The 23,090-nt window shown below is 45.2% G+C and overlaps 5 protein-coding genes across 6 annotated transcripts; 2 read left to right on the forward strand and 3 right to left on the reverse strand.

Annotated features, from left to right (window-relative positions):
* The first annotated feature begins 611 nt into the window (after positions 1–611).
* LOC4805648 (sex peptide receptor) lies at positions 612–17,892 on the forward strand. 2 transcript variants are annotated; one of them, XM_033378792.1, is made up of 7 exons: positions 612–755; positions 14,639–14,936; positions 15,726–15,897; positions 15,974–16,100; positions 16,327–16,548; positions 16,613–16,795; positions 16,854–17,892. In XM_033378792.1, the coding sequence occupies exons 2-7, from the start codon at positions 14,697–14,699 to the stop codon at positions 17,173–17,175; spliced, it is 1,266 nt and encodes a 421-aa protein (XP_033234683.1). In that variant the 5' UTR covers positions 612–755; positions 14,639–14,696; the 3' UTR covers positions 17,176–17,892. The 2 variants fall into 2 exon arrangements, with proteins under 2 accessions (XP_033234683.1, XP_001362015.1); XM_001361978.4 differs by having other exon boundaries at positions 614–755; positions 16,354–16,548.
* Positions 3,409–3,846, reverse strand: LOC4805645 (uncharacterized). Its single transcript, XM_033378794.1, has 2 exons — positions 3,652–3,846; positions 3,409–3,585 (listed from the first exon to the last, which is right to left on the reverse strand). Exons 1-2 carry the CDS (start codon positions 3,770–3,772, stop codon positions 3,494–3,496), a joined length of 213 nt encoding a protein of 70 aa, XP_033234685.1. The 5' UTR covers positions 3,773–3,846; the 3' UTR covers positions 3,409–3,493.
* On the forward strand, positions 8,475–10,872 carry LOC4805646 (uncharacterized zinc finger protein CG2678). Its single transcript, XM_001361976.4, has 2 exons — positions 8,475–9,160; positions 9,225–10,872. The coding sequence occupies exons 1-2, from the start codon at positions 8,978–8,980 to the stop codon at positions 10,698–10,700; spliced, it is 1,659 nt and encodes a 552-aa protein (XP_001362013.2). The 5' UTR covers positions 8,475–8,977; the 3' UTR covers positions 10,701–10,872.
* LOC4805647 (uncharacterized) lies at positions 11,336–12,386 on the reverse strand. The gene is made up of 2 exons (XM_001361977.4): positions 12,015–12,386; positions 11,336–11,857 (listed from the first exon to the last, which is right to left on the reverse strand). Exons 1-2 carry the CDS (start codon positions 12,024–12,026, stop codon positions 11,522–11,524), a joined length of 348 nt encoding a protein of 115 aa, XP_001362014.2. The 5' UTR covers positions 12,027–12,386; the 3' UTR covers positions 11,336–11,521.
* A 119-nt stretch (positions 17,893–18,011) lies between the features above and the next one.
* On the reverse strand, positions 18,012–22,033 carry BBS4 (Bardet-Biedl syndrome 4). The gene is made up of 10 exons (XM_001361979.4): positions 20,838–22,033; positions 20,615–20,754; positions 20,441–20,553; positions 20,074–20,364; positions 19,846–19,999; positions 19,649–19,771; positions 19,477–19,561; positions 18,620–18,706; positions 18,333–18,544; positions 18,012–18,232 (listed from the first exon to the last, which is right to left on the reverse strand). The coding sequence occupies exons 1-10, from the start codon at positions 20,914–20,916 to the stop codon at positions 18,065–18,067; spliced, it is 1,452 nt and encodes a 483-aa protein (XP_001362016.1). The 5' UTR covers positions 20,917–22,033; the 3' UTR covers positions 18,012–18,064.
* Positions 22,034–23,090: the final 1,057 nt, after the last annotated feature.

A 23,090-nucleotide genomic window follows, 5' to 3' on the forward strand; every position in this document is an offset into this window, starting at 1 on the left:
TTGCAATGTTATTTATTTTACATACAAAAAAATTACGTTCTGTTGTTTCATGCCTGACATCCAAGGAGAAAGTAAAGCATATAAGGTAACTCCCTTTGGGCCACTTTCTGACTGACATTTGACTAGACTTTTTTCATAGTAGATGTTCATGGTAGATTATCTTTCAAAATTTGTGGCACCCGAAGCTTTGGTAAGAAGGGACGGCCCAGGTCTGCACTCTGCTTTTCTTTGACTGTTTTCTGCACAGCAATGTAATTATCCTTCATTGACTTTCCACAGCTCTGCCATGCCTATTTTTGATATAGTTGTTTGAAAAATAAATACAAATGTTAATGATATCTGGCCATATGCGCGAATGTAATCAATCCAGTGTACCCTCTACTAATTTGGCTGATGAGAAAATTGATTATACATATGTATGTATGTACTCGTGTGACTATGTATGATTATTTCGCCAACCATTGACCTGTTTTGTCGCTCCTCTTGCTTCTTGGATTCATCATTACTTTCAGCAAAAACATCAACTTAGAGAATTTGTATAGTCGATACAGGCTTTAAATCAAAATAGCACAGGCTTTTATTGACTTGTTGGGTGTTGGGTTGATATCAGATTTCAAATCATTCTGTCTCCCCACAATTTGTATTTTGTTTTGCTTTTTTTTCAGCACGATCTGGTGGCGCCAGTATTTTGCATAATTAAAGCTGCCTCAGCAGATGCTGGACGCGATATGAAGTCGCTCGGATGATGGGTGGAGGTAAGTCACGGTCTATTGATAATGGTTTTGGGTCTGGGGCTGGTGCTGGGGAGGCGAATTTTGCATTGCAAATCGATGGATTCTGATCCATGGATGTAGTTTGAAAGCGGTTAACAAATTTATACGCCCGACGCATGCGAGAAATTTTTGTTTCTGCTGGTTGTTTGGTGTTTTGGGTTTTGGGTTTTTTTGTTTTGCCGCCGCATTCCACTGGGGAATTCCTGATCAAAATAAACACTAAAATACTCGTAAACTCTTTAGCGGATGCTCTTGAACATTGGTCGGCGAAGAAGTGCTCGTTAAATGTCATTGTCGGGGTCATAAGATACTAAGAAACCCATACCAATTAGCAGCCGCAGTCGTACATCTAACTAACATCTAACAGAAGGGGAAATTGCAACAATTGGCCAATTAGAGCAAGTAATGGCTGATACATACTCGTACGTTAGGCCGACTGCAAAATTTATGGCTGAGGTGAAGGAAAATACGCAAATATTGTCTTGTATTGTATTTTGTGCAAAATTGGTTGCAGTATATTTCTGTACACACAAAGCTGCTGTCCTGTCCATAAAACTTGGCTCCAGGAATCTCTTGCTATAAAATTTACGACTAAGCTTGAGGACTAGACCCGTGACTCATGGCAGGACTACCTGCGCATATTTCAGAGCCGTGCCATTGGTGTAATGAAAAATCCATTTAAAAGGGAAATCAGATTACTAGTAGGTACATAATTGATCCCATCTCAGCATTGTTTCCTTCAATAACCTGTGGAGTCCTGCCGTTATTAAAGTGTACTTTTATGTCAAATGTCCTTCACTTTGTCCGGCCCATGAATATTTCAGTGACATACATTCCCTGAGTGTAGCCATAAAACCAAGTCCGGGGGGACTGATGATAGCAGGGAATGGGACGAAAGCCTAAGCTCTGTACACACTTTATGTGGACATGTTGGTATTGGCAAATTCATTTCACTCGACTTGTTTCCGTGTGTGCAGAGACAATTTCCATTTCAATAAAAACTCGAATCCACTATATCTCTTATCCCTTTATGGCCGTGGCTTTTGATGCATCAAATATCGGCATAGCTTTAGCCTATCCCAGTCCGTGGCACTGACACACAACCACGACACATTATCAACTTATTGATGCCAATATAGTGAGCGCAGTCGACGTTATTTTTGAAGTGCATACTACGGCCCGGAGCGTAGAGATGAGTGAAGGCCGCACGTGGTTGAAATAGTCGATATTTCTAGACAAGAGCTGGATAAACACTCCAGCATCAGATGGAGCGCCCTGCTAAACTTTGCCCAATGCCTTGCAGATCCACTATCTGTTCTTTTTCCCTCTTTTATACGCAAGTTATCTAGTAAAAAAAAAATGGTAGAACAATTTGCAAAAAAAATGTTTGTGTTTTATTTCACGTCAGAACTTTATAGAACGAACAGACAAACTTTCGATGAAATGTTTTCGTTGAAAAATGGTCAAATCCTCGTATGGCCACAGACAAATTTAAGCGTTTAAATATACAAAAACAATATGAATATTTTCTTTATTTAGGCTTTACCCCGTCTAATTGAAATATGTGAAACATTCCTTCCTTCCTTCCGACCATGGTGTTGTTAGCCCGAGTCCTTCCCCTCTGTGTACCTGAAGACGCCTGCGATATAGGACTACGTGTGTTGGATCGGTCGGGTAGGCCACCTGAACGTGTCCAGTGCTTACGTATAGCCAAGTTTCCGCATCTTTATAGCCTCATTAGGGAAGGCTTTCAAGGAAACTTACAGACCGATGTTATTTACACTGACTTCAGTAAAGCATTCAACGCAGTAAACCACTCCCTTCTAGCCAAAGAACTTGACATTTAGGGCCAACCTCCTGAGATGTGTTTCTGGCTACCTTTGCTCCAGGTCTCACAGAGTACTCTTCAAAAACTCCCTCTGCTCGACAGTTAACGATACTTCTAGAGTACGACAGGGCAACCGCATAACCTTCCACATTCCTATTAGATCGAATATTAGTCCTCCATCTATCCTTCCGGCATGGCGCACGTCATGCAGCAGCGCCCCTCGGTCGGTTGGGTAATAGTCCTCTGCTGGTGTCGCATGGCTATTTGATGGTGCAGTCACTGTATATCATAGTTAAGCTTAAATAACTTTCACTTCTGGGTAGTTTTCCCCTTGCCGAGAATGTTACGTATTAGTAATACGAGTATAATAAGTTGTTATTAATTAGTGGCAAGCTCTATCAGTTTTACAAATTAAAGCTAATCTAATTATTATTAAATTATTAATAATTTGGTCTGTTCAGCATACCATCTTTTTATGATAATAAAACGCACTGCAATGCTGGTTAAAGTGCTTGAGCGTCGGTACTGGATATTGTGGTGCAACATTGTCTTTCTGCACCAGGGCTTTAATTGAAATTTTAATTAATATCATGCCATCATGCCATCAGAGAGTCATGCGTCCCTGTTTCCCAAGGCTTAACCAAAACTAGTGCTATCGAAATTTCCTTGGAAGTCAAGTTTTTTGGTTATTGCCAGGCAATTAAATTTTAAAGCAAAATTCGATAATTGCCGCTTGCATGAGAAGCAGGTGCTAATTATGCAACTTAAATGCCAATATAAACCGGAGATAAGAAAGCCAATCGTCGGTTATTTTGTTCGTTTGTTTATTAAAGAATTGGTGCGGTGGAGATAGATTTTGTACAAGTTGTCATGGGACAGAGAGTGAGTCCTTTCAGTAGTAGGCCACAAATGTGTTTGGATCAATCACGGTGGCCACCTCCGCAGGGTGGACGACAGAGCGTCCTGGAATGCGATTGTAGGCAGCTGCAAAGACGGATGGAAATCAGTTGTGTATGTTCTACAAATATAAAATGCTTTACGCCCACTCACCAATTATCTTCTGGATGGCTGTCTGTGCATCCAGCAGCTGTGCGGCAGGTGCGGGGGCGGCGCTGGCCAGGATCAGGCAGACGGCGGCAAATGCCAGGGCAACCATGACAAATTTCGACATGCTTGTGGTTTTTGGTTTGTTTGGGCTGGATGCTCTTTCTTGAAAGTTGCTTGGAGTCTAATTGATTCTGCACGAGCAGCGCCGCAGCTATTTATACCCATCTTCGAGTGGGAGACAACAACAGACGGCAGCAGCCAAGAACGGGATGAATGAAAGCCCCTCCGCCTAGTTATGGGTAGAGGCACATAGGTTATAAGAGAGAAAGAGTGAGAGCTCGTTCTAGAGGCAGCTGTTTAGAAATGGAATTTCTTGTTTTGGTTTTGGATTCGGTTTCTGTCTAACCGTCTAATTTTTGTGGCATCCTACACTCGTATAATCCGAGAAATGTGAAACGAGTTTCGCAAAAGAACAAACGATTCGAACTGGGGAATTCTAACAGCCTCTCGCAGGAAGGCCAAACAATGCACAGCAAATGTGGCAGAAATAAGAAGCTACAAATAAATAATATCAGATACCACTTAGATGTGGAGAAGTTCTGACCAGGTGCCAGATTTGTTTATGAAATAAAGAAAGAAATAAAAAAATGATATTCTAAGCTGAAAATTGTACCTAAAATCTTACCAGATTGACACTCTATCCTCCTGCTGTGCTCCCGTTTGCTACGTTGTATTATCGAGGATAATTTCCAGCGCCGATTACCAGGCATTTACCAGTCGATAGCGCCTTGAAGATGTGGCCATAACGTACATATGAAACTGTTTTGCATACGATTTGTTTTCGACGGCGACAGTTGGGCGACAGTTCATTGTACGACTGCCCTGTTCTACAGACATTCTGGGCATTTCCCATCGTCACCATAGCCACGGCCACGGCCATATCGGCCACTTGAAAGAGTTAAGAGAAGGAATCGTTTTGCTTATTTGTCGGCTTTTGTTTTGATTGGTGATTTATAAACAAACCGGTTGGCTTAATTTGCCGCTCCGGTCAGGGGCCAAAGGAAAGTAAAATTTGTAGGTATTCTATTCGTTTCATAAATTACGTCAACTGGAGAATTTCTCCAAACTCGAGCAAAAATTTATGCAAAATTCTTGAGATACTTCTGGGACTATGTCGTCTGCCTGCTTTGAGTACAAAAGATGATTGAAATTTACTTTTCCTCAGGGAGATGGAGAAGGCTTTCAAATTATTCAATCAATCTAAATCTTGTAAGGATAATGCAGATATGTGCCTCATTGACAAATTTCCCAGCTGACAGGCGAGGGAAGTATAGGCTGATCCACTTATAAGTACCTGAGGAAGACTCGCGAAGGCAGACACATGGCAATTGTTTGGGGAAACAACAATCATGTGTGTATGCGAGTGTGGGTGGGTAATGAGGCAGGCGTTAAGCTGCTTATCGCAATCTTTATGGGCCTGTCATTTTCCCCCAATAATTGTAATCTATGACCCCGGTCCTGGTCTGTTGGGGCTAGATCCAGAGGGCCAGCGATTTCATATTAATAATGAACCCCCGTATTGTGGCCCTGCACTTTTTTTGTATTTGTATATTTTTATCTGCGCTGCTACTCGTTTAATTTGGGCCGTGTGCAAATTTGTTACAGTCATAGATATATGTAGATACTCTATGGTATTTATGGATATAAATTGGCTTTTGGGCTTTAAAGAGCGAAGAGAAAAGAGCAAAAAGAGACAGGAACAGAAACAGAACGCTCTCCATGAAGACGCCACACCACACTGGGGAGGCAGCAGCTGAGTGGCAGCTAAGCATAAACATGTTACCCCAGGGCTTTTTAAATTATGTGACGATAAATTATTATTTGCTGCCTTAGCTTGCCTTTCTGTGGCTTTTCGCACTCTTACGATACATGTGTACATCTGTTTGTGGGAAAGAACTTTGCATTGCACAAGAAATCGACCCAAAGTCCCGTTTTCAGGCATTTTATTTACTTAGCCATTTCTTTGTTTGTATGCACCCAGCCGCCACGCTGCGTATGCGTAATGTGCGGCAAAAGGATTATGTGCCAGCCCGGAGAGACGGAAAAATAAGAACATCAGCATCAGAATTTGATTAATGTCGCATTAATTAGCATAAACATTACCATTACCATATACTCTTAATGTGCAAAAAAAGATACCCAGAGGAGCTACAGACGTATTCGGGCTAATTTTCATAAGCTCAAGGCATTGCTGGCACATGTACGACAAAAACATAAACCGCCGTTAGTAGTCACGTGTATATTGCGAAAAAGTAATTAAAAGAACAATCTGCTCTAATCCACTGTTTGAGAGAGTAGGAGCTCAGCCAAAGGACGCTCCAGCTCGCATCGAGAACACATGCCGAATCAGCAGTGCTCTTAAATTAGATTGGCGGCGAAATTCATCGATTTGATTTGATGGATAAGACGTAGCCCGTCAAGTGGTAAATCACATTATGGAAAAGTTAGTTTCCATCGCAAGGAAAGTTCCAATTGCCAAGTCACTTTATCGTTGGATGGGGGAAAACTTCTGCATATTTAATATCATAATATCGAAGCCGATAGGTTGATCATAATTCATCACGAAGTTCATGGTGGAAAAAAAACTTTCTCTAAGCCGGACTAGCTGAAAAACAATCGCTTTTGACTAAGTTGGTGCATAAGGAGGGATATTACGAGCCTGAGCTCTTAAAAATAGAAAGCCAGAGTGTGTCAGAGGTCTCTCTTTGCGGTGGAGTGTAAAGGGCAGCACAGAGCAAACAAACAGCTGAAATGTCAAACACTTTAAATTGAAAATGGAAAGGTAAATCAGTCAAATTTAAAGAAGACAGGCTATTGCTTCATGTGGAAGGCATATACATAGTAGAAACCACAGATGGAAGAGAGCCACAAAGAAATTCAAACCTCAATACCGCCAATAACAGTTCCAGATCGCTGCTTTTACGTATAAAGGTGCTATGTACACCTGGCAGAGTGTAATATGTATATTCAATTCCACTTGAGAACATCATCCCCCGCTGAGGGCTTTGTGCGTCTCTGGTGCTACTTAAGCCTTCAACAGGCAGCCATATGCTGGCTGTTTGTCTTTGGGATGGCAATAGCTATGCCGATGGCGGCACTCGTGCGTAATTTATCATGTCCTGACTTCGCTGGGAGTTGGATGCGTATGTATGTAAGTTGACATGGCCGTGCTTTTTTATTATTGCCAGTTCCAACGTAATGATATATTTATCTTGTCACATATATTCCAAGGCGCAATCGTCCCCCGATGTTGTGTTTTTTACCATTTGGCGTCACAAGCGGTTTGGTCCTTTGAGTCCCAACCATCGTCACCTGGTTCTGGCCCTACCAAAGTTACAATGCCAGCCACGGCAACAGTCACGGCAACAGTCACGGCAACAGCCTCGGCAACAGCCACGGCAACAGCAACAGCATCATCAAAGCGCAAAAACAACAAACAGCAAAAACCTAAAGGAGCCGAGTCGAGACGAGACCAGACCAGGATGTTTTTATCAAGAGTCAAAGCCTCTGAACATTCCACTGCGATAATTGCTGACGTAAATCAGGCACAAAAGGGAAATAACGGAGGAGGACTTAAACACATACGCGTGTGCAGAGAGTGACAGGACCTGTTAGCGTTAAAGGCGCCCGAACATCCGGAACATCGGACACATTAATGCCCAACATTTCTCTTGGAAACCGCATCACAAATTGATATAAATATTCATCTTAGCTGCTGGTGAAAGGACAACAATATTACTAAATGTGGGGGGCGGGCACTGAATTGAATCTTGAGTTTTCTTAGCTGAAGATAAACAACACAAAACAAAAGCCTGTCCCGGGAATTGATTCAAATCGAAATATTTGCATTTTATTATTGTATAAGCCATTTGGTTTTGGGACTTAGCAATTGGAAATCTTAAAAGCCATACTAAGTGCCCACAAAGCACCTTTTTCTTGTTTCTCGTTTCACTTGTCCTTCGGAAATCGTGCGGAAAAGACAGGCTTGTTGTTGTTTTTATTGGCCAAGTACGCGAGAACACATTTCTCAAATTAATGTGTAAAAAAAGACAAGAAACATTATGCAAATCACGTTTCGATTTTTTGTTTTGTTTTGTTTCTTGCGCATCTACGCGTTGAAAAGTCAGGGGGCCACGGTATTTTTTTAAGACATGACAAGGTGGGGTGGTTGTGGGAGGGAAGGTGTTCTTTATTCTGTTTTATGGCCAACACACGTACGAAATTTGCAGCGAAAGTGAAATTTGAAAGTAGCATCCGGTAGAATTATGTTTATTACATCAAATTGCTCTTCTCTTCATCATAAATATTCCAGTCCCACCAAAAGCTTTCCTACATATATTCCACTGTAACGAATTCATATCTTTGTCAATCATTCACTTCAAATAAATCCACTTTGGCGCGCAGTTACAGCGACTATCCAGTCGATAGTATCGATCAATAGTATCGGTAGCCAAACAGCTGTTTGCTCTGTATACTTTTTCAATATGGCTGCGAGCGAAAAAAAATATACGCTGCGCTGAGCTGTTTAGTGTGTTAGCCGAACAATTAACCCATTGTAGACCGTGGCGGTATTTGAATATTCCACCGAAAATAATGAAAATTGTATCATTTTAGCGCAGTTTAGGTGCAAGATATCGTAGTTTTTTTTCGAAGTTCAAAGAAAAGATGGCATGGATCTACATGAAGAACTTATTATCAGTCAGATTTTCCGCCATTTGACTCAAGTCGTTGAACTGTTTAAATACAGGGGGCTTAAGTGGGCTAAGTTCGTTGTTTCATCGGCATCCGAGACGCTGTATTGCACCAAAATTGAGGCAAAAACAATAAAAGCAATCTCCATTGCAGGAAAACAAGCCAAGTATTTAATACATGCTAGTCAAGTGGAAAATTGATTCATTAATCGGCTAAAATTATGTGGCCAGGGCTGCGGGTTCCATCCAGCTAGTAATATTCGACGGAATATCAAAAACGAGGAATATGTATGATGGAGCTTGAATAATTCGTCAGTATATTTACGGTATGAGGTTCGACGGTACATCAGTCCGCTGCTGCGCGAATTGTGCTACAAACTAAAATTGTTATTAAACAATTAACAAACGAATACCGCGAAAAAGGCCAGTGCCCATTGATATAAAGTCGCGACAGAAGTGTGCGGAAACAAGAAGAAAAACAAGAAAACGTGCGAAAACCACCGCCGGTAGCCGCGCCAAAAAATAAGAAAAAAAACCCGGGGTGCACCACAAAAAAAAGAAGAAAAACACGCGCAGTAATGGAAGCAGACATTGCGCCTGTGATTGACGCTAATGGCACTGAAGAGATTAGCCCCGGTGTAGAGGTGGCCCCCCCGGTTTACCAGGAGCTGCAGCCACATACCGACCAACAGCAAGACAAGTCGATAGAAGCCACAGACGACTCAGAAGTAGTGGAAGAGCTCATGGAGTACATAGGAGAGGTAGTGGTTATAATCCAAAATGTCAAGCACAACAGATTTTCTTCATAAAAAGTGTTCATTTTAGGGTGACGCCTCCACTCATACAATGGCCAATGCAGCAGAGACGAAGGAAGTTGCAATAATAACACCAGACGTTGCTGGGGCCGTGCAAATAGGGGAAGCTGAATTTTTGGACGATGAGATGCCCGAAGTGGATGTGCATAAGCTGATTGAGGAGGTGGACAATGCTAATGCTAATGCATCACCCGCAGAGCAGGGCATCGATGGGGGCGCAGAAAAAGCCGATGCTGCTGACATCGGTGCGGAAGAAGATAATGCTGCAGAAAAAGACGATGTAGCTGCTGCTGACGTCGGTGCTGAAGAAGATGTCGCTGCCGTTGAGGAGACGGATGTTACTGCTGAGGAAAATTTTGAGTCTGCATCGGCATCGGAAGAGGAAGCTGAACTAATCACCGGTGACGAGCCACCCAAAGAGCAGGCCGATGGCACTGACCCTGTTCCTGCCGTCAGGGAGCGCAAGAAGGAGGAGGAAGTTGACGAGAATCAGTGCCGCGTCTGCACCAGCAAGGAAGATTTAGTCAGCCTCTTCAAAAAGACAGTCGACGCCACACCCGCCGACATGCTGGTGGACCTCTGTCCCAACTTGTCCATTGCCGTCAAGGACTTCATGCCGCAGTTCATTTGTACAACGTGCTTGAACAGTCTCACCATTGCCATACAGTTGCGGAAGCAGCTGGAAACCACAGAACGAGATCTACGCAAGCGCCTGTCCCGCAGCAAGAACAAGGTGCGTCGTCCTCGAGGGTATGTGGTCATTGATGCCCCCGTTTCCGACTCAGCCAGCGACGATGATGAGGACGACGATGTGGAGTTCAAGGTGTCGGACGTGGCAGGCTCCACTAGTGCGGAGAGCGACTCACCCGAGTCGGACATCAGCGAGAAACGCAAACGTTCGATGGGTCGCGGTCGTGGACGCAAGAAGGCCTCTAAGCGCGGCAGCGAGGACAACGATGACGAATCGGTCAGTGCCTCAAAGAAGAAGGCACATGGCTCCCCCTCGATGACCGGTCCCTTTGAGTGCAATCAATGCGACCTGACCTTCTCGCGCAAACAGTCTTACGTTCTACACCGCAAGTCCCACGACCCACGCAGTGTTTTCACCTGCGAGATTTGCGAAAAGACGTTCAAAGTGCAATGGGCCTACAAGACCCACATGGAACGTCACGCCCAGGAGCGTGCCCACTTCCGCTGTGAGCTCTGTACGCAGGTCTTCAAGCTGCGAGCCGAACTTAAGCGCCATATGGCCGTGCGACACGACGAGCATGGCTTCATCTACGAATGCAAGCGATGCCAGCGCACCTTCCTCACCCAGCAACGCTTGCAACGCCATCAGAGCACCAGCTGCCTCCGCCATGGCGAGGAGCGCAGCAGCCACAACAACAAGCGCAGGTCCACGGAGGGCCAGCCACAAGGCAGGGACCTCTTCAAGTCGGTGGCCCCCCTCACCACCACCTACTGGAGCGACAGCTTCTCGGACTAAACTGTGCGTGCCCGGTGCTGGTGCCGGTGCCGGGCAGAGCTTGTGCTTGGAAATTTCGGACATGTGGATTTCTGTTTCTATGAAAAGAATTTAAGTTTATCTAGCTTTAAGATGAAATTAGTGCAAACAAATACATAACATATGTGTGTAACGAATGCGCATTGAATGTTAATCTTCTTTAAGATTCTCTTAAGCTTCTGCTCTGGTTGCCCGGTGGTCTGCTGCCAATAGAAAGGATTTTCCCCATAAATTTTCAAAATGAAAAGCAAAAGTTCCCTAACAACTGAAGCAATATGGACCACAGCATTATACATTAATGTTGTACGATTCAATGCTCCTTTCCTCTAATGCTCCTCGACTGTGCAACAAAATTGCAGCATTCATTTGTATTTTGTGCGCACAATAATTTAGCTGTAGCTTATGTTTATAATGTGGCTGGTTGGCCCTAACAATGAGTATTTAACAGCACGGCTTGCATCTGCCAGCCCCTGCTTCTCCGCTGCCATGCCACAAGCAACCGACCAGAGTACTTGACTTGACTGCAGCCACTCAGAAATAAAGTTTCCTCATGGCATGAGCTTAATCTGGAACGTTCTTTGAGCAGTTGCGTACGCGCTTAAATGCAGACGGAGGAGGACTGGTTCAACACATGTATTTATTTATACGATTATGTACAAAAGCAGGTCATTAGGGAAAGAAAGCACGGAAGGGAGTCCAATCGTGCTAGTGCCAAGCAAAAGTGTAGTATCTCTGGTGCTGCTCTTGTGGGTGCTGTTCCTGCTGCTGCTGCTGCTGCTGCTCACTCACGACTCTGGGGTTCATTAGAAGTGATGGTAGGAGTGGAGGGAGTGGATGGAATGGTAGCTGGGCAGGTGATACGACACCGGATGATGCGCGATGAGCGGTGCATGCGAGATGAGTGGTGCATGCGAAATGAGCGGTGCATGCGAAATTAATGGTGCGTGGTGCACTATAGTCGGTGCGGCAACGTAGTGCGAGGATGTCACCAATGGGGCGTGGTAGCCCAGACCGAGCGACAGGCCACGCTTGGCCTTCACAGAGCCCTCCTCTGCTCCTTGCTGCTGCTGCTCTTCGGCCACGGGTGCGGGTGCAGGTGCGGCCAGGATGCAAGTAGCACAGGCAATCAGCAAAATTAACTGTTTCGCGATGTTTTTCCAAGAATTTTCCATTAACGAGTCATGACCGATGGGCAAGCGAGAGCCATAGAAAGAAAGGGTGAGGCAGTGGGTTTTTAATATTTCGCATTCTCCATTTCAAAAGGAATGTGCACAGAAACTCAATTTCAGTACTTACAGTGAAATTCATGATTAATGATTGACTCTCACGGGGCACGGACACTTTACACTGGACACTGGACACTGGGGGCACTGTTTCGACGGGGTTCTCCCGAAAATTCAACTAACTTCGATGGCAGTCAGAACGACTGTATTTATACGATTTTTCCGATGTGCGTACACGCATAGAAACTCACTCAAAACGAAACCGAACTGCACTCATTAGGCAGAAACTATTTGGGCCCACAAATGAAAATCAAATAAAACATTGACGAGAAAAATATCATGCCCACATCGATCCAAAATTGCACAAACAAGTTGCAGCAGCAGCTCCATTCTGCACCATTGTGTGTGTGAGAGTATCTGTGCGAATGCATTTGTGTCCGACAGAACGCCAGAGCGACTGTCTGACTGTCTGACTGCTTGACTGTCTGACAGCATAAGCAGTTTGGTTTTTTGTCTAATTCAGAAAATTATTTGGAGTAACACACGCTCAAGTCACTCACTGGCGAGTGTCAATGGAGACGGATACCCATAAATTACCTGTATTTCTAATGGATAATCGCTACTAAGTTCTTCTTAGTAATTGCATCGCTTAAATGCCAAAAGCATAAATACCAAAACATGCTGGTCCAGTGGCTAACTTCTGCTGAAATATATTCATTGAATAAACAACACAGTTCATTTAATCTTGACATGGTCCACCAACCAATTGCATTTAATCCTCTGCAGTGCTCATGATACAACACAGGTCCTGCAGCCCATGGTCGACCATTGAAGCAGAGGGAAAATTGTAAACTGCCAATTTACTTTATAGCTAAAAAGCTTTTAATAAGTTCTCGTTCATTGCACAGCAATATATATTCTGCATTTAAGCTTAAGTTCTGGCCTTTGAGCGCCTGGTCATTACGAGTACTTATGCCTTTTTAATGTTCAACAAGTGCATGGGGATAGTAGGAGCAGGCAGAGCAGAATAGGCCAATTGGCCCAGCGTGGCTCCAAGCCGCATCTGTCTCCTGTCGTTCTAGTGAAATGTTGCAATAAAAACATCCGCCACACACTCACACACTAACACCAGAGAGCCCGGCGTTAATTAACGGCATAGGGAAGTGGCCGGAAAAAAAACCAAAAAACGAAACAGCCTGAAGTTCCTTTGCCGCTTAAGTACAGTTTTCTGTTTGTATCACTTTGTCTGCCAATACCCCTCATGTGCTTGTGGGTGTGTGCGTGTGAATGTGAATATGCGTGCCACCTGCCACCGGCTGCGACGAAAAACAGTCTTATGAAAAAGGATGGAAGTAACAGCAGCTAACAAGATAATTGTACAGGGATTGTTTTTGCAAGTTGGCAAAACAGAAATGGCCATCGGCGACACAAGCTTAAAGGGCATAAAGAGAGACGTAAAGTTAAAGCGGATGCTCTTTAGTGGAACGGAATCCTCAAAATGCCAGGATTTTTCGCTGGAAAAACTAATGATAGTCTATTAGATGATAGCACAGTGAAGACACGCATGTGGGGATGTTTTTCATTGAAAGACCATTGAAAAGCCTTCAGTAATGAATTGTCTTCTTTGGCCATAAAGATTTGTCGGCAGAAATTTGTCGTTTTAAGAGCGGTCGGACACCTGCAACAAACTGAACATAATTGAATCGGCTGCCTGGAGATCGTCGTTGTCGTTTTTTGATGACCATTTCGTTTTGATATTCCATCAATCGTTCAATCGTAAAGAATAATTACCCGCCACAGATGTAGTCGTACGTCGCGGCTCAAAATGTTGACAAAATCGAAAGGCCAATCCATCAGCATCAAAACGCTGACAAGCAGCAAATGACAGGCCAGGTCCATTGATAGGCCCCACTCTACGGCATCCACTGAGCCGCCGCACAGCTAATTCAAGAATTATGCATACCTGATGAGGCAATGCTGTCGTTGTAGTCGTCGTTCAGACTGGCATGGACAAGAGGGTGGAGCAGGGTGGAGTGGTTGGAGATTGCAAAATATGTGCTGCGAACAGGATTCGATTCAGATTCAGATACAGATTCGGATTGGTTTTTGGGCCATTAGCCGAATGCAACACCTTCGACGACGTGTGGACATGTCGACATTGATTTGCACCACTCACCTGGCCGAGTGTCATATGCTAACCGTCAAATAAGTAGTTGCAACTGGGTCTGTGTGCTGCCAATTAATTTCTGGGCTACGCCCAGGCACGACCGCTTACCGTTGCATTGCATATTCCATTAGTTACACTTGCAATGCCACGGAAAAACGCGGGCAGGACGGTATTGGTATTACACGGTGCTTACCATCGGGAGGAAGCTTACTAAACCGATTGTCAAGTAAGCTCAAATGTGGACAAAAATTTGTACATTCTCCTGGTACCACGTTTTCCGCTGCGGCCTTCAATGCTTGGGCGGAATGGACGCGCGTGGGAGGTTGGGTGATTATATCACACAGCGGTGAGAAAAACCGATTTTGATATGCTCCATGCTGCAAAATAAATGCAGGATTTGCTTTGGCCTCTGGCACGGGCTTTGGAAGTTCAATTTGTTTGGCCCTGGCAATGTGGTCGATTATACACATTAGTCTTTTGTTTGTCTGGTTTCGCAAGATTATTAAAGCATTTCAATTGGTTATTTTCAGCACTCGCTTTGCAAAGGGTTTCTAATAGGTGGATGGCATAAATATCGCCCACATCAAAATGCAGTTAACCAGCAACATGCCGCAGTCGCATCTGCAGCAATCGGTGCCCTTCAATGCCACCATACTCAAGGACTTTAAGATAACCAGCAGCGAGATTGAGGATTTTGTGAAGCTCATGTACGAGTTCCAGCGGAAGAACCAGTCAAAGCTGAACGACGAATGCCAGGGGTACTGCCAGGGTGAAATCTACAACTGGCTGAGGGCCTACAACAGCATTCATGGCTATGTATCCCTTATGGTAAGTATTACCCACCCCATCTGCACAGCAACAAGACTAATGATCAACAATACAATGAAACGAATGGCTTGGGGTTGGGACAAGGGTTTGGGGCTGGGATTGGGGTTGGGATTATCGTCATGAAAAGTCAAGAAATGAAAAACTGTCCGAAAAATTGTGCAAAATGTCCTGCCACGGACTGTCTATCCGTCAGCTCCTGCTGATGAATCTTTGGGGCTCCGACACCTTTGAACTTTTGCCAAGCCCATGAAACTGTTGGTACTTTTTCGTGCAGCTCGGATGAATAGGAGTAATGCGTTGGGCACAATTCACAAATCATTGTCTTTCAGTCTGTCAGGGGTTTCCTTTGCATGGATATGAATAAGGTTTCGATGTGGTCGGAAGTTAATTAAATATTTCAAATGTTCAGCAAACACAGATATTACCGAATAATGGTCGGTTGGTTAAACTCGACAATTAGAGCAATTATTTGATTTGTATCATTCGGTTTGGGAAAACGGAAAAGGTCAAATGGAATATTACAAATTAATGTTTAACTTAAATCAAATGAAAAGCACAGGATGTTTTCACAGTAAATCCAAGGGAAACTCGAAAAATAAAGCATTTCCATTTTGATGGGTAGTGTGGCCTGGGCCTGGCCTGGGCCTGGCCTGGCAGAGAGTCAGTAACAGTGTGGAGATGGGGCGATGTGGCAGAGTCCGATAGAAATTGCCCACCACCCACCTTTATGAATAACTCATCCCTTGGTTGCTTTTGTTTTCCCTTTTCTGTTGGCCCAAACACACACAGATTTGCATTTTCGGAACGATAGCAAACATCTTGAACATAATGGTGCTAACCAGAAAGGAAATGGCCAAGGCGCCTATCAACAACATACTGAAGTGGTTGGCCGTCGCTGATATGTTTGTGATGCTCGAGTACATACCCTACACCTCCTACCAGTACATATACATGGAGCCGGGTAAGCGTCACCGTCTTCTCCCCCTTATGGAGAAGCTCCTCTCCTGCTAATGCCTGGATTTCGCATTGTTTTGTAGGTGAAAAGGATCTGAGCTATGCGTGGGCCGTGTATCTGCTGGTGCACATGCACTTCACTCAAATCCTGCACACAATTTCCATTGGCCTGACAGTGATGTTGGCCGTGTGGCGCTATGTGGCGATTAGGTGAGTGGACTGGCTGGCCAGGCTATTGTGATGAGCTGCAGTAGCGTTCGGCTGCTATCATTCATTCCGATAAAGGCATTTGCGCAGAACAATCCATACCGTCTAACCCACATCGACATCGATATCAAAGTCTGAGTAGAGATGGACGTCTGTCTAATTTGATTAACACGGCAGCAATATGTCTGTTTCTGTTCTTCTGTTCTTCTTTTCTGTCTTTCGTTTATAGCCAAATGTTACCATCTCTTTTCCACAGACATCCAAATGAGGGCTGTGCCAATTTTCTGCTCGCACATTCCAGGGAGGCCATACTCTTCCCGTTCATCATTTCGCCGATTCTCTGCTTGCCCACGTACTTTGTGTTTCAGGTGCGGGAGACGCACGATGTGGACACTGTGGACCACGAGGCCCTTTACCATGTGTACTTTGATGCCGACTCGGTTCTGTACAGGTGCGTGTGACCTGTGACCCGCACATTATCATCCCCATCCTAATTGCCTTCCTTCCTCTGACAGGTTCAATTTCTGGATACATTCCGTGATCATCAAGCTGTTGCCGTGCATCGCCCTGACCGTCATCAGTGTCGTCCTAATGAATGTCCTGTACGAGGCCTCGCGTCGTCGCCTCAAGCTGAAGGACTACGGCCATGCCAACAAATATGCCACCCAGCTATGCCTCAATGACACCAAGTCCAAAAGGTGGGTACGCGATCGATGTTATTTCTGTTATTTCTGCCGTGAGCTAACATTTCTTTAGGCCACCGCGATGCGATCGCCGCAACGATCGCACCACTCTGCTGCTGGTGGCAGTGCTGGTGCTGTTCCTGGTCACCGAATTTCCGCAGGGATTGCTCGGACTGCTGTCCGGGATGATGGAGAAGTGCTTCTTCGCCCACTGCTATCCGCCCTTCGGGGAGCTGATGGATCTCCTCGCCCTGATCAATGCGGCTGTCGGCTTCGTGCTTTATGGCCTCATGTCGAAGCAGTTCCGCACCACCTTCCGTTCGCTGTTCTTCAAGCGGCACTTCGGCAGCACAGAGATGACCCGCTTGACCCGCGTCACCACCACATGCGTCTAAGGGGGGAGAAGATTGAGCAGAAGGCCAAAGCCCGACAGGATATGGCATCTCAAAGATGCAAAGATGGGCTTGCCTCCATTGGAATTTCCAAACTATATATACTTTCTAAAAGTGTTATTATCTGTGAGCTGAGAATTTTGATCGGTTAATTGATTAATTGATGGATTCGTCATGTGATTTGGCTGTTTGAGCAAGTGCCATTTCCCTTCCCATTTAGCTGCTGATAAAAGTTATTGGATTACGGTTTAAGATTAAAGATTAAAGGATTTTATCCTTTATCAATTATCCGTTTGATGTTTCATCTTGATGTGCGTTTCGTTAGCTTAAGATACATACATGTGTAGGTCTTGCCACGTAAGAAATTAAACATAAAACTACAGTTTATTCCAGTGTTTCGTATACTCTATGCCTAAGATATGCCTATGTCCTCTATACATGTTACATCTCTATGTGTATCTATATCTGTGACCAGAGCTGAAGCCGCATGCCATGCCAGGAGGGCAAGAACGCGAGAGCCCACGCGTTATACTGCCCCTCCTGTCATCAGGCAGTACCCAGCCTCTACAGTTTATTCGATCTATGTATGTATTTATTGCACTTACGGTTGCAGTTTACTCTATAAAGTTAAGTACCGATGCATTTTACGAGTATCATCCAAGTAATACAAAGAAACGTTCTATTTAAGTGTATTCACGTTCGAATAAATGTTTGGTGTGAGTTAAGCATCTTTGATGCCAAGAAAGATTCTTATGGGATGGGAATAACCCAGCAGACTTCTAAGCGGTGGAATTGTCTTCATCTTCTTCTTCTTTATTTAGATTTCAGACTTCAGATTTACATCATATTATGCGCATACATGTAGAGTTCTTCCAATGAAGAGATTTTCGCTTTAGTTCTGGCTTACAACGGCATTCACCTCCAGTGGCAGCTCATCAGGCCGCAGCTCTGGCGCCGTTGCCAATGCCGCCTCATCCGACTCAGCGGCCTCCAGCGGCATTCCATTTCCTTGATTCGAGATACGAAGCAGAGACTTAAGTTTCGTTGCCTGGAACTTGTACTGCGAGAAAGCGAGAATGTTAAAGCGTTTAAAGGAAGTAGCCAAAAAGCATTTCGTTTTGGAGGCATTTGCTATTCGCGTTGTATTCGAGTCGACTTACTTCCGTGGGCAGCATCAGGTCCTGGGCCTGGCTCATGAATCGATTGTACTGCTCCGTGGCCAAAGCGAGGCGACCCGTCTCGTAACAGAAGAGAGCAAAGTTCAGGAACACCAAAGGATTACGTCCGGCGCCCTGCTGGCCACTGGCCATGCTACTGGACCGCTCGAGAGCCACGAACGCGTTGTCCACGTCGTCCAGCTTGCGCAGACAGACTGTGGATGGGGAGGAGTAGGGCGGATATCATCTTGAGGACGAAATGAACGTAAGCATGGCTGGCTCCTACTTACGGCCTAGGAGCATGTAGCACTCGGCATTGTCCTTGCGCAGGTTTATGGCTGCGGCCAGCGTGTGAAAAGCACTGGCGTATTGTTCAGCTGCGTCCGAGATGGGGTGAAGATGAACAGATGCCCCGCTTTAGAAAAAAAGGGCAAGGAACAATGTGGGGAAGCGCAGCTTCCAGTTGGACTTTTGGTTGGCACATTTTCCAAATTTATGAAATATGAGTCGCCTGCTGTACAGCAGCTCCCCCAAGCATTTATTTGCATCTTTTGCCAGTGTGCCACTGGACTATGCCCTCTGCCACACTTATTGTTCCCATTGTCCGGCTGTGGTCCATTCATTGCGCCTCAATGCCCCACGGCACGTGCCTAACCCGGACTATGCAATCCTACAAATAACAAGAACTGCATGCGTTCTTTTTGTAGAACAATGGTATTGGTTTCCAATTCCAATAAGCCCCGCTGTGCATTTCCACTCAGCTCAACCCAGATTCTGCATGGACATGGGAGGGCAACATGTACATATGTACATGCTGGCCACAAAGGGAACACAACCGTGAGCAAACCAAGTCTTTAGGATGGCAGACATCTTCGTTTGGAAAGGGAAATCGGTCAGAGGTAAACAGAACAGCATCAGAATGAATGGCCAATGATACGCACACGGATTTTCCGGAGTAACGAATTTTGGCAGTAAAGTTACTCAAATGAAAGACTTGAGGTAGCAGATGAATCGATTTGAATTTGTATGCAGTAAATATGTAGGGATTCCATCCCGCTGACCATACGCAAACCCATTGCTGGCCGCATTTGCATTGTACAAACTAAATGCAAGGCCAGGACGACCACCACCGACTGTCAGTACTCACAGGCAATGTAGATGAGGCTCAAGTTGTAGAGAGCATTGTAATTGAGCGGCGAAAGCCAAACTGATTTTCGCAGCGATGAAACGGCCTGGAAAACGATTAAATATTGAAATGCCATCAGAATGTCAAAGCGCCAGCGGGAGAGTGGCTCATTCAAGTGTAATTAAGCCCCTACCGCAATGAATTTTTGCTTCTTGAAGAAGCACAGACCAATGTTGTTCCACAGCTCGGCGATTTCCGGCTCGGCGTTTGCGATTTGGCTGTACTTGCTCAGGGCGCCATCCACATCGTTGCGGGACTGTCGAAAAGAACAACACCAGTACAACAGTTGATTGGGTTTGGGTTTGGGGTGCCGCAATTGTGCCACGCTACCTGCAGAATGGCGCCGAAGGCCAATAGGCCCTTTGGGGAGCATTTCCGTTCGATGACGACTTCCGCCAAGCGATCGTAGGCCTTTTGGGTCTCATTGATTTTCAAGTACAAAACGCTGATTTCAATCAGCACCTCCGCATTCTCCGGCGTCAAACTGAAATCAATTGTTGGGTGATAAGGGTCCACAGCAGAGACGTCATTAGCATCGCAATGCGGGTGGATACTCACTGCAAACAGTTCTCGAGGACATCGATGGCCTGCTGGTACTGCTTGTCCTTGCGATAAAGCTCTGCCAGCCGGACGTGGCTCTCCATCTTCTTGCCCGTCTGCACGGCCAGCTCGAAATATGCGCGTGCCTCGTCCTGCTGCTTCTTGGCCATCTCCAGCTGGCTCTGAGTGGTCGCCGACCGGTACAGCAGCTCGCCCAGATAGTGATAGATCTCGTGATCCTTTCGAGGACTGCTCTGCTCGGCCTCGCGGAACACGTCCAGCGCCTGACTAAAGCGACCCATCACGTAGCTGGGCCGGGGGTGCCGTGGATGAGTGGACACGAGATTCATGAGTGCCTGGTGTGGGCTAATGACAATTGACTTACAGAGTTCGTCCGATTTCCTTGTACGTCTCGATGTTCTTCGGATTGAGCTCCACGGACCTTTGCAGGTGTCGCAGCGCCTCGATGTGGTTGCCCTCTTCGCGGTCAATTAGGCCCTGGGCGAGGGCAATCAATTAAAAAGAATACCCGGCATTAGCACCGCAACTTAGTACTTACCAGGACAAAGTACAGATACTCGGCATTCAGGTGACGATTCAGCTCACGTCCGATGAGACGGCGGCAGCGGCTGAACTCGCGCCGCGTAAAGTAAATGTGGAGCAGCCAATCAATGTTGGCATCGCTTGGCATTTTGGGAGCTAAAAGCAAACACAACACAAAAGCAAAGGTATGTAAATCCGCAAAGTTTGTGCACAGTTTGTGAATGAATGACAGGACCAACCTGGACGCACCACCTCCAGGCTGGGCAACTCGATGATTCTGCCGTTGCAATTGATCCGCTCCGCGCCGGCCTCGTACATTTTGGGTTTTATTCTACACAAAAAAAGGCTTTTCGATTTGTTTTGACTGACAGCTTTAAAGGTTGGGTTGCCATGGCGGCCATAGTGGTGTGGTGTGGATAGTTGTTGGGGGTAGGAAAGGGAGGGGACGGTAAACGACGCATTAGGGTTGCCTAGAAATTAACTTGTTAAGTGGATTAATGCCTGCTGGCCAAGAGCTGTCCGGCCGGTCCGAATTCGGGGCCTGTGCAAATTCCACGCCTTGTATTTTTAATTAGCTGCGACGAGAATGTCCAAAACTCATTCGAAGCTAATCGAAATGCAATAAAAACAATCTATAAATGCACTGGGCAAGGTAAGGTAAATAATTGCCAGGCCAAAGATACGAGTACTTTGTAGACAAGCAGTTTTTCTTTTTTCTTTGGTATCTCCAACAAGTTTCCACGGTACGCTCTTTGTTGTCGCAGCTCCTATCTATGACACCGCCTAATTACTCAATTTAATTCACACCGACAAAAGTGGCAAATGTTTGCAAGCGTTCGCTTAGGTTCGGTTCGATTCCATTTGCGGCCGTACTCGTAGTAAACATGTGATCGTGAGCTACATTTCAAGTGCTTACCTGGCCAAAACCAAAGCAATTAATGCACTAAATATCGTACAAGATCACCAAGATAACCATCGGCCGCATGATCGCGGCGCTGATCTCAAAGCGTTTCCAAAACACGCTGCAACGGGAAGTCGCAATGCAATGCTTGTCTCTACCGCTCCCGCGCGGACGTTTGAGCGATTGGCCACTGAATGGTACATGAGAGCGAGCGAGGGGAAGAGAGTTAAAGTGCAGTGCACCTGTGTCGGTATTTGGTGGGAGAGGGGCGAAGAATCCAAGCAGTTTCTGACACTTTCCTTTTGCAGTAGTGTGAATTAGGAAGAACATCAATGCTATTGTTCGCCGCCATTAGCAAGTTAGGCCTAAGAGATAGTTTTATGAAGAACAAAGAGTCTTGCAACTTTTCGTTTTGCTAATTTTATTTGCGGCCTCAAGATTAATGTAAATGGTTTGCTTTCAAGCGGTTCAAAAATTTATATTATTTATTTTATTTTTCGCGCTAAACCTAGGGATGAGGATGTAAAATATCGATGCACAAATTTATATATCGATATGTTACTCTGACAAAAGCTTGCCACCAGGAATCGATTCGACATTCGACAAAAGCTGAAATGTATGAATGATATCGTAAAATTGCAGTACCGCCATCTGTGAATTGCTTCTCGAAATATTTAGTTCATCGATGTGCCGTACAGGTGGCGCAGTGAATTATCGGCTTGTGAATGATATTTTTTCCACCGACGCTTTCTGCGAAAACCTAGAAACGAGTTTTGTTTTGATTATGTTTCTAAAGGGCAGAATAAACAAGAGAATGAATACAAAAAGGGAATAATTCGAGTGTGTCCATCATGGCCACATCATATTGGGAAAGGTAAGAATCAAATATCAATACATACTCGTAAGAGCACTCTAACAGCTTATATTACTTGGCCATAGACAGCCCCTTGAGGGGCCTGGATTAGATGATGGGCCAGGAGGAAGTAGTGATTAACGAAAACATCCTGGAACAGAACCTCCTCTCCTTTTACGAGACGATTCGCCAATCGATGGGTAGCATTATGGACCAGTCTTCATATTTTATTATTCTGGAATATTTCTATGTAAATGGCTTGGTTTTCCGCTTTCAACTGCTGCATGTTGAATTATTTGTGTATGCCAGCGCATTGTGTAAATTCGAGACGAAATACTTTTACCAAGAAATCAGGCAGAGAGAAAGAAGGTCGAATGCTCTTTTATGCTTAATTAAATTTCGTTTTGTCCTTCCGTTTGGTGTCTACGACTGTCGGGGTGCCAGGGGGGCGGGTGGCAGTGGGGGGAGGCCTAATTCAATTATGGTACCATTGTAAATATGATTTACACCCAACGACACTTCAGCCGGGTCGGCTTGGAGATGGAGGTGGCGGCGACTGCTCGTTTCGTGTACGCACATTTGTGCGGCTAAAGGTCGTAAAAAAGCGACTTATACGGCATTCAGCAGAGACAGCGGCCACCCCCCCAATCAGCCTGCAGGCTGCGAATCATTCATGTGAATTGCAAGTGTCGCTCACGTTTGCTTCTGTGGGAGGTCGTAATTCAGTGGAGAGCACAC

This window comes from Drosophila pseudoobscura, chromosome 3, assembly GCF_009870125.1.
Source record: "Drosophila pseudoobscura strain MV-25-SWS-2005 chromosome 3, UCI_Dpse_MV25, whole genome shotgun sequence".
In the NCBI taxonomy this organism is placed as follows: domain Eukaryota; kingdom Metazoa; phylum Arthropoda; class Insecta; order Diptera; family Drosophilidae; genus Drosophila; species Drosophila pseudoobscura.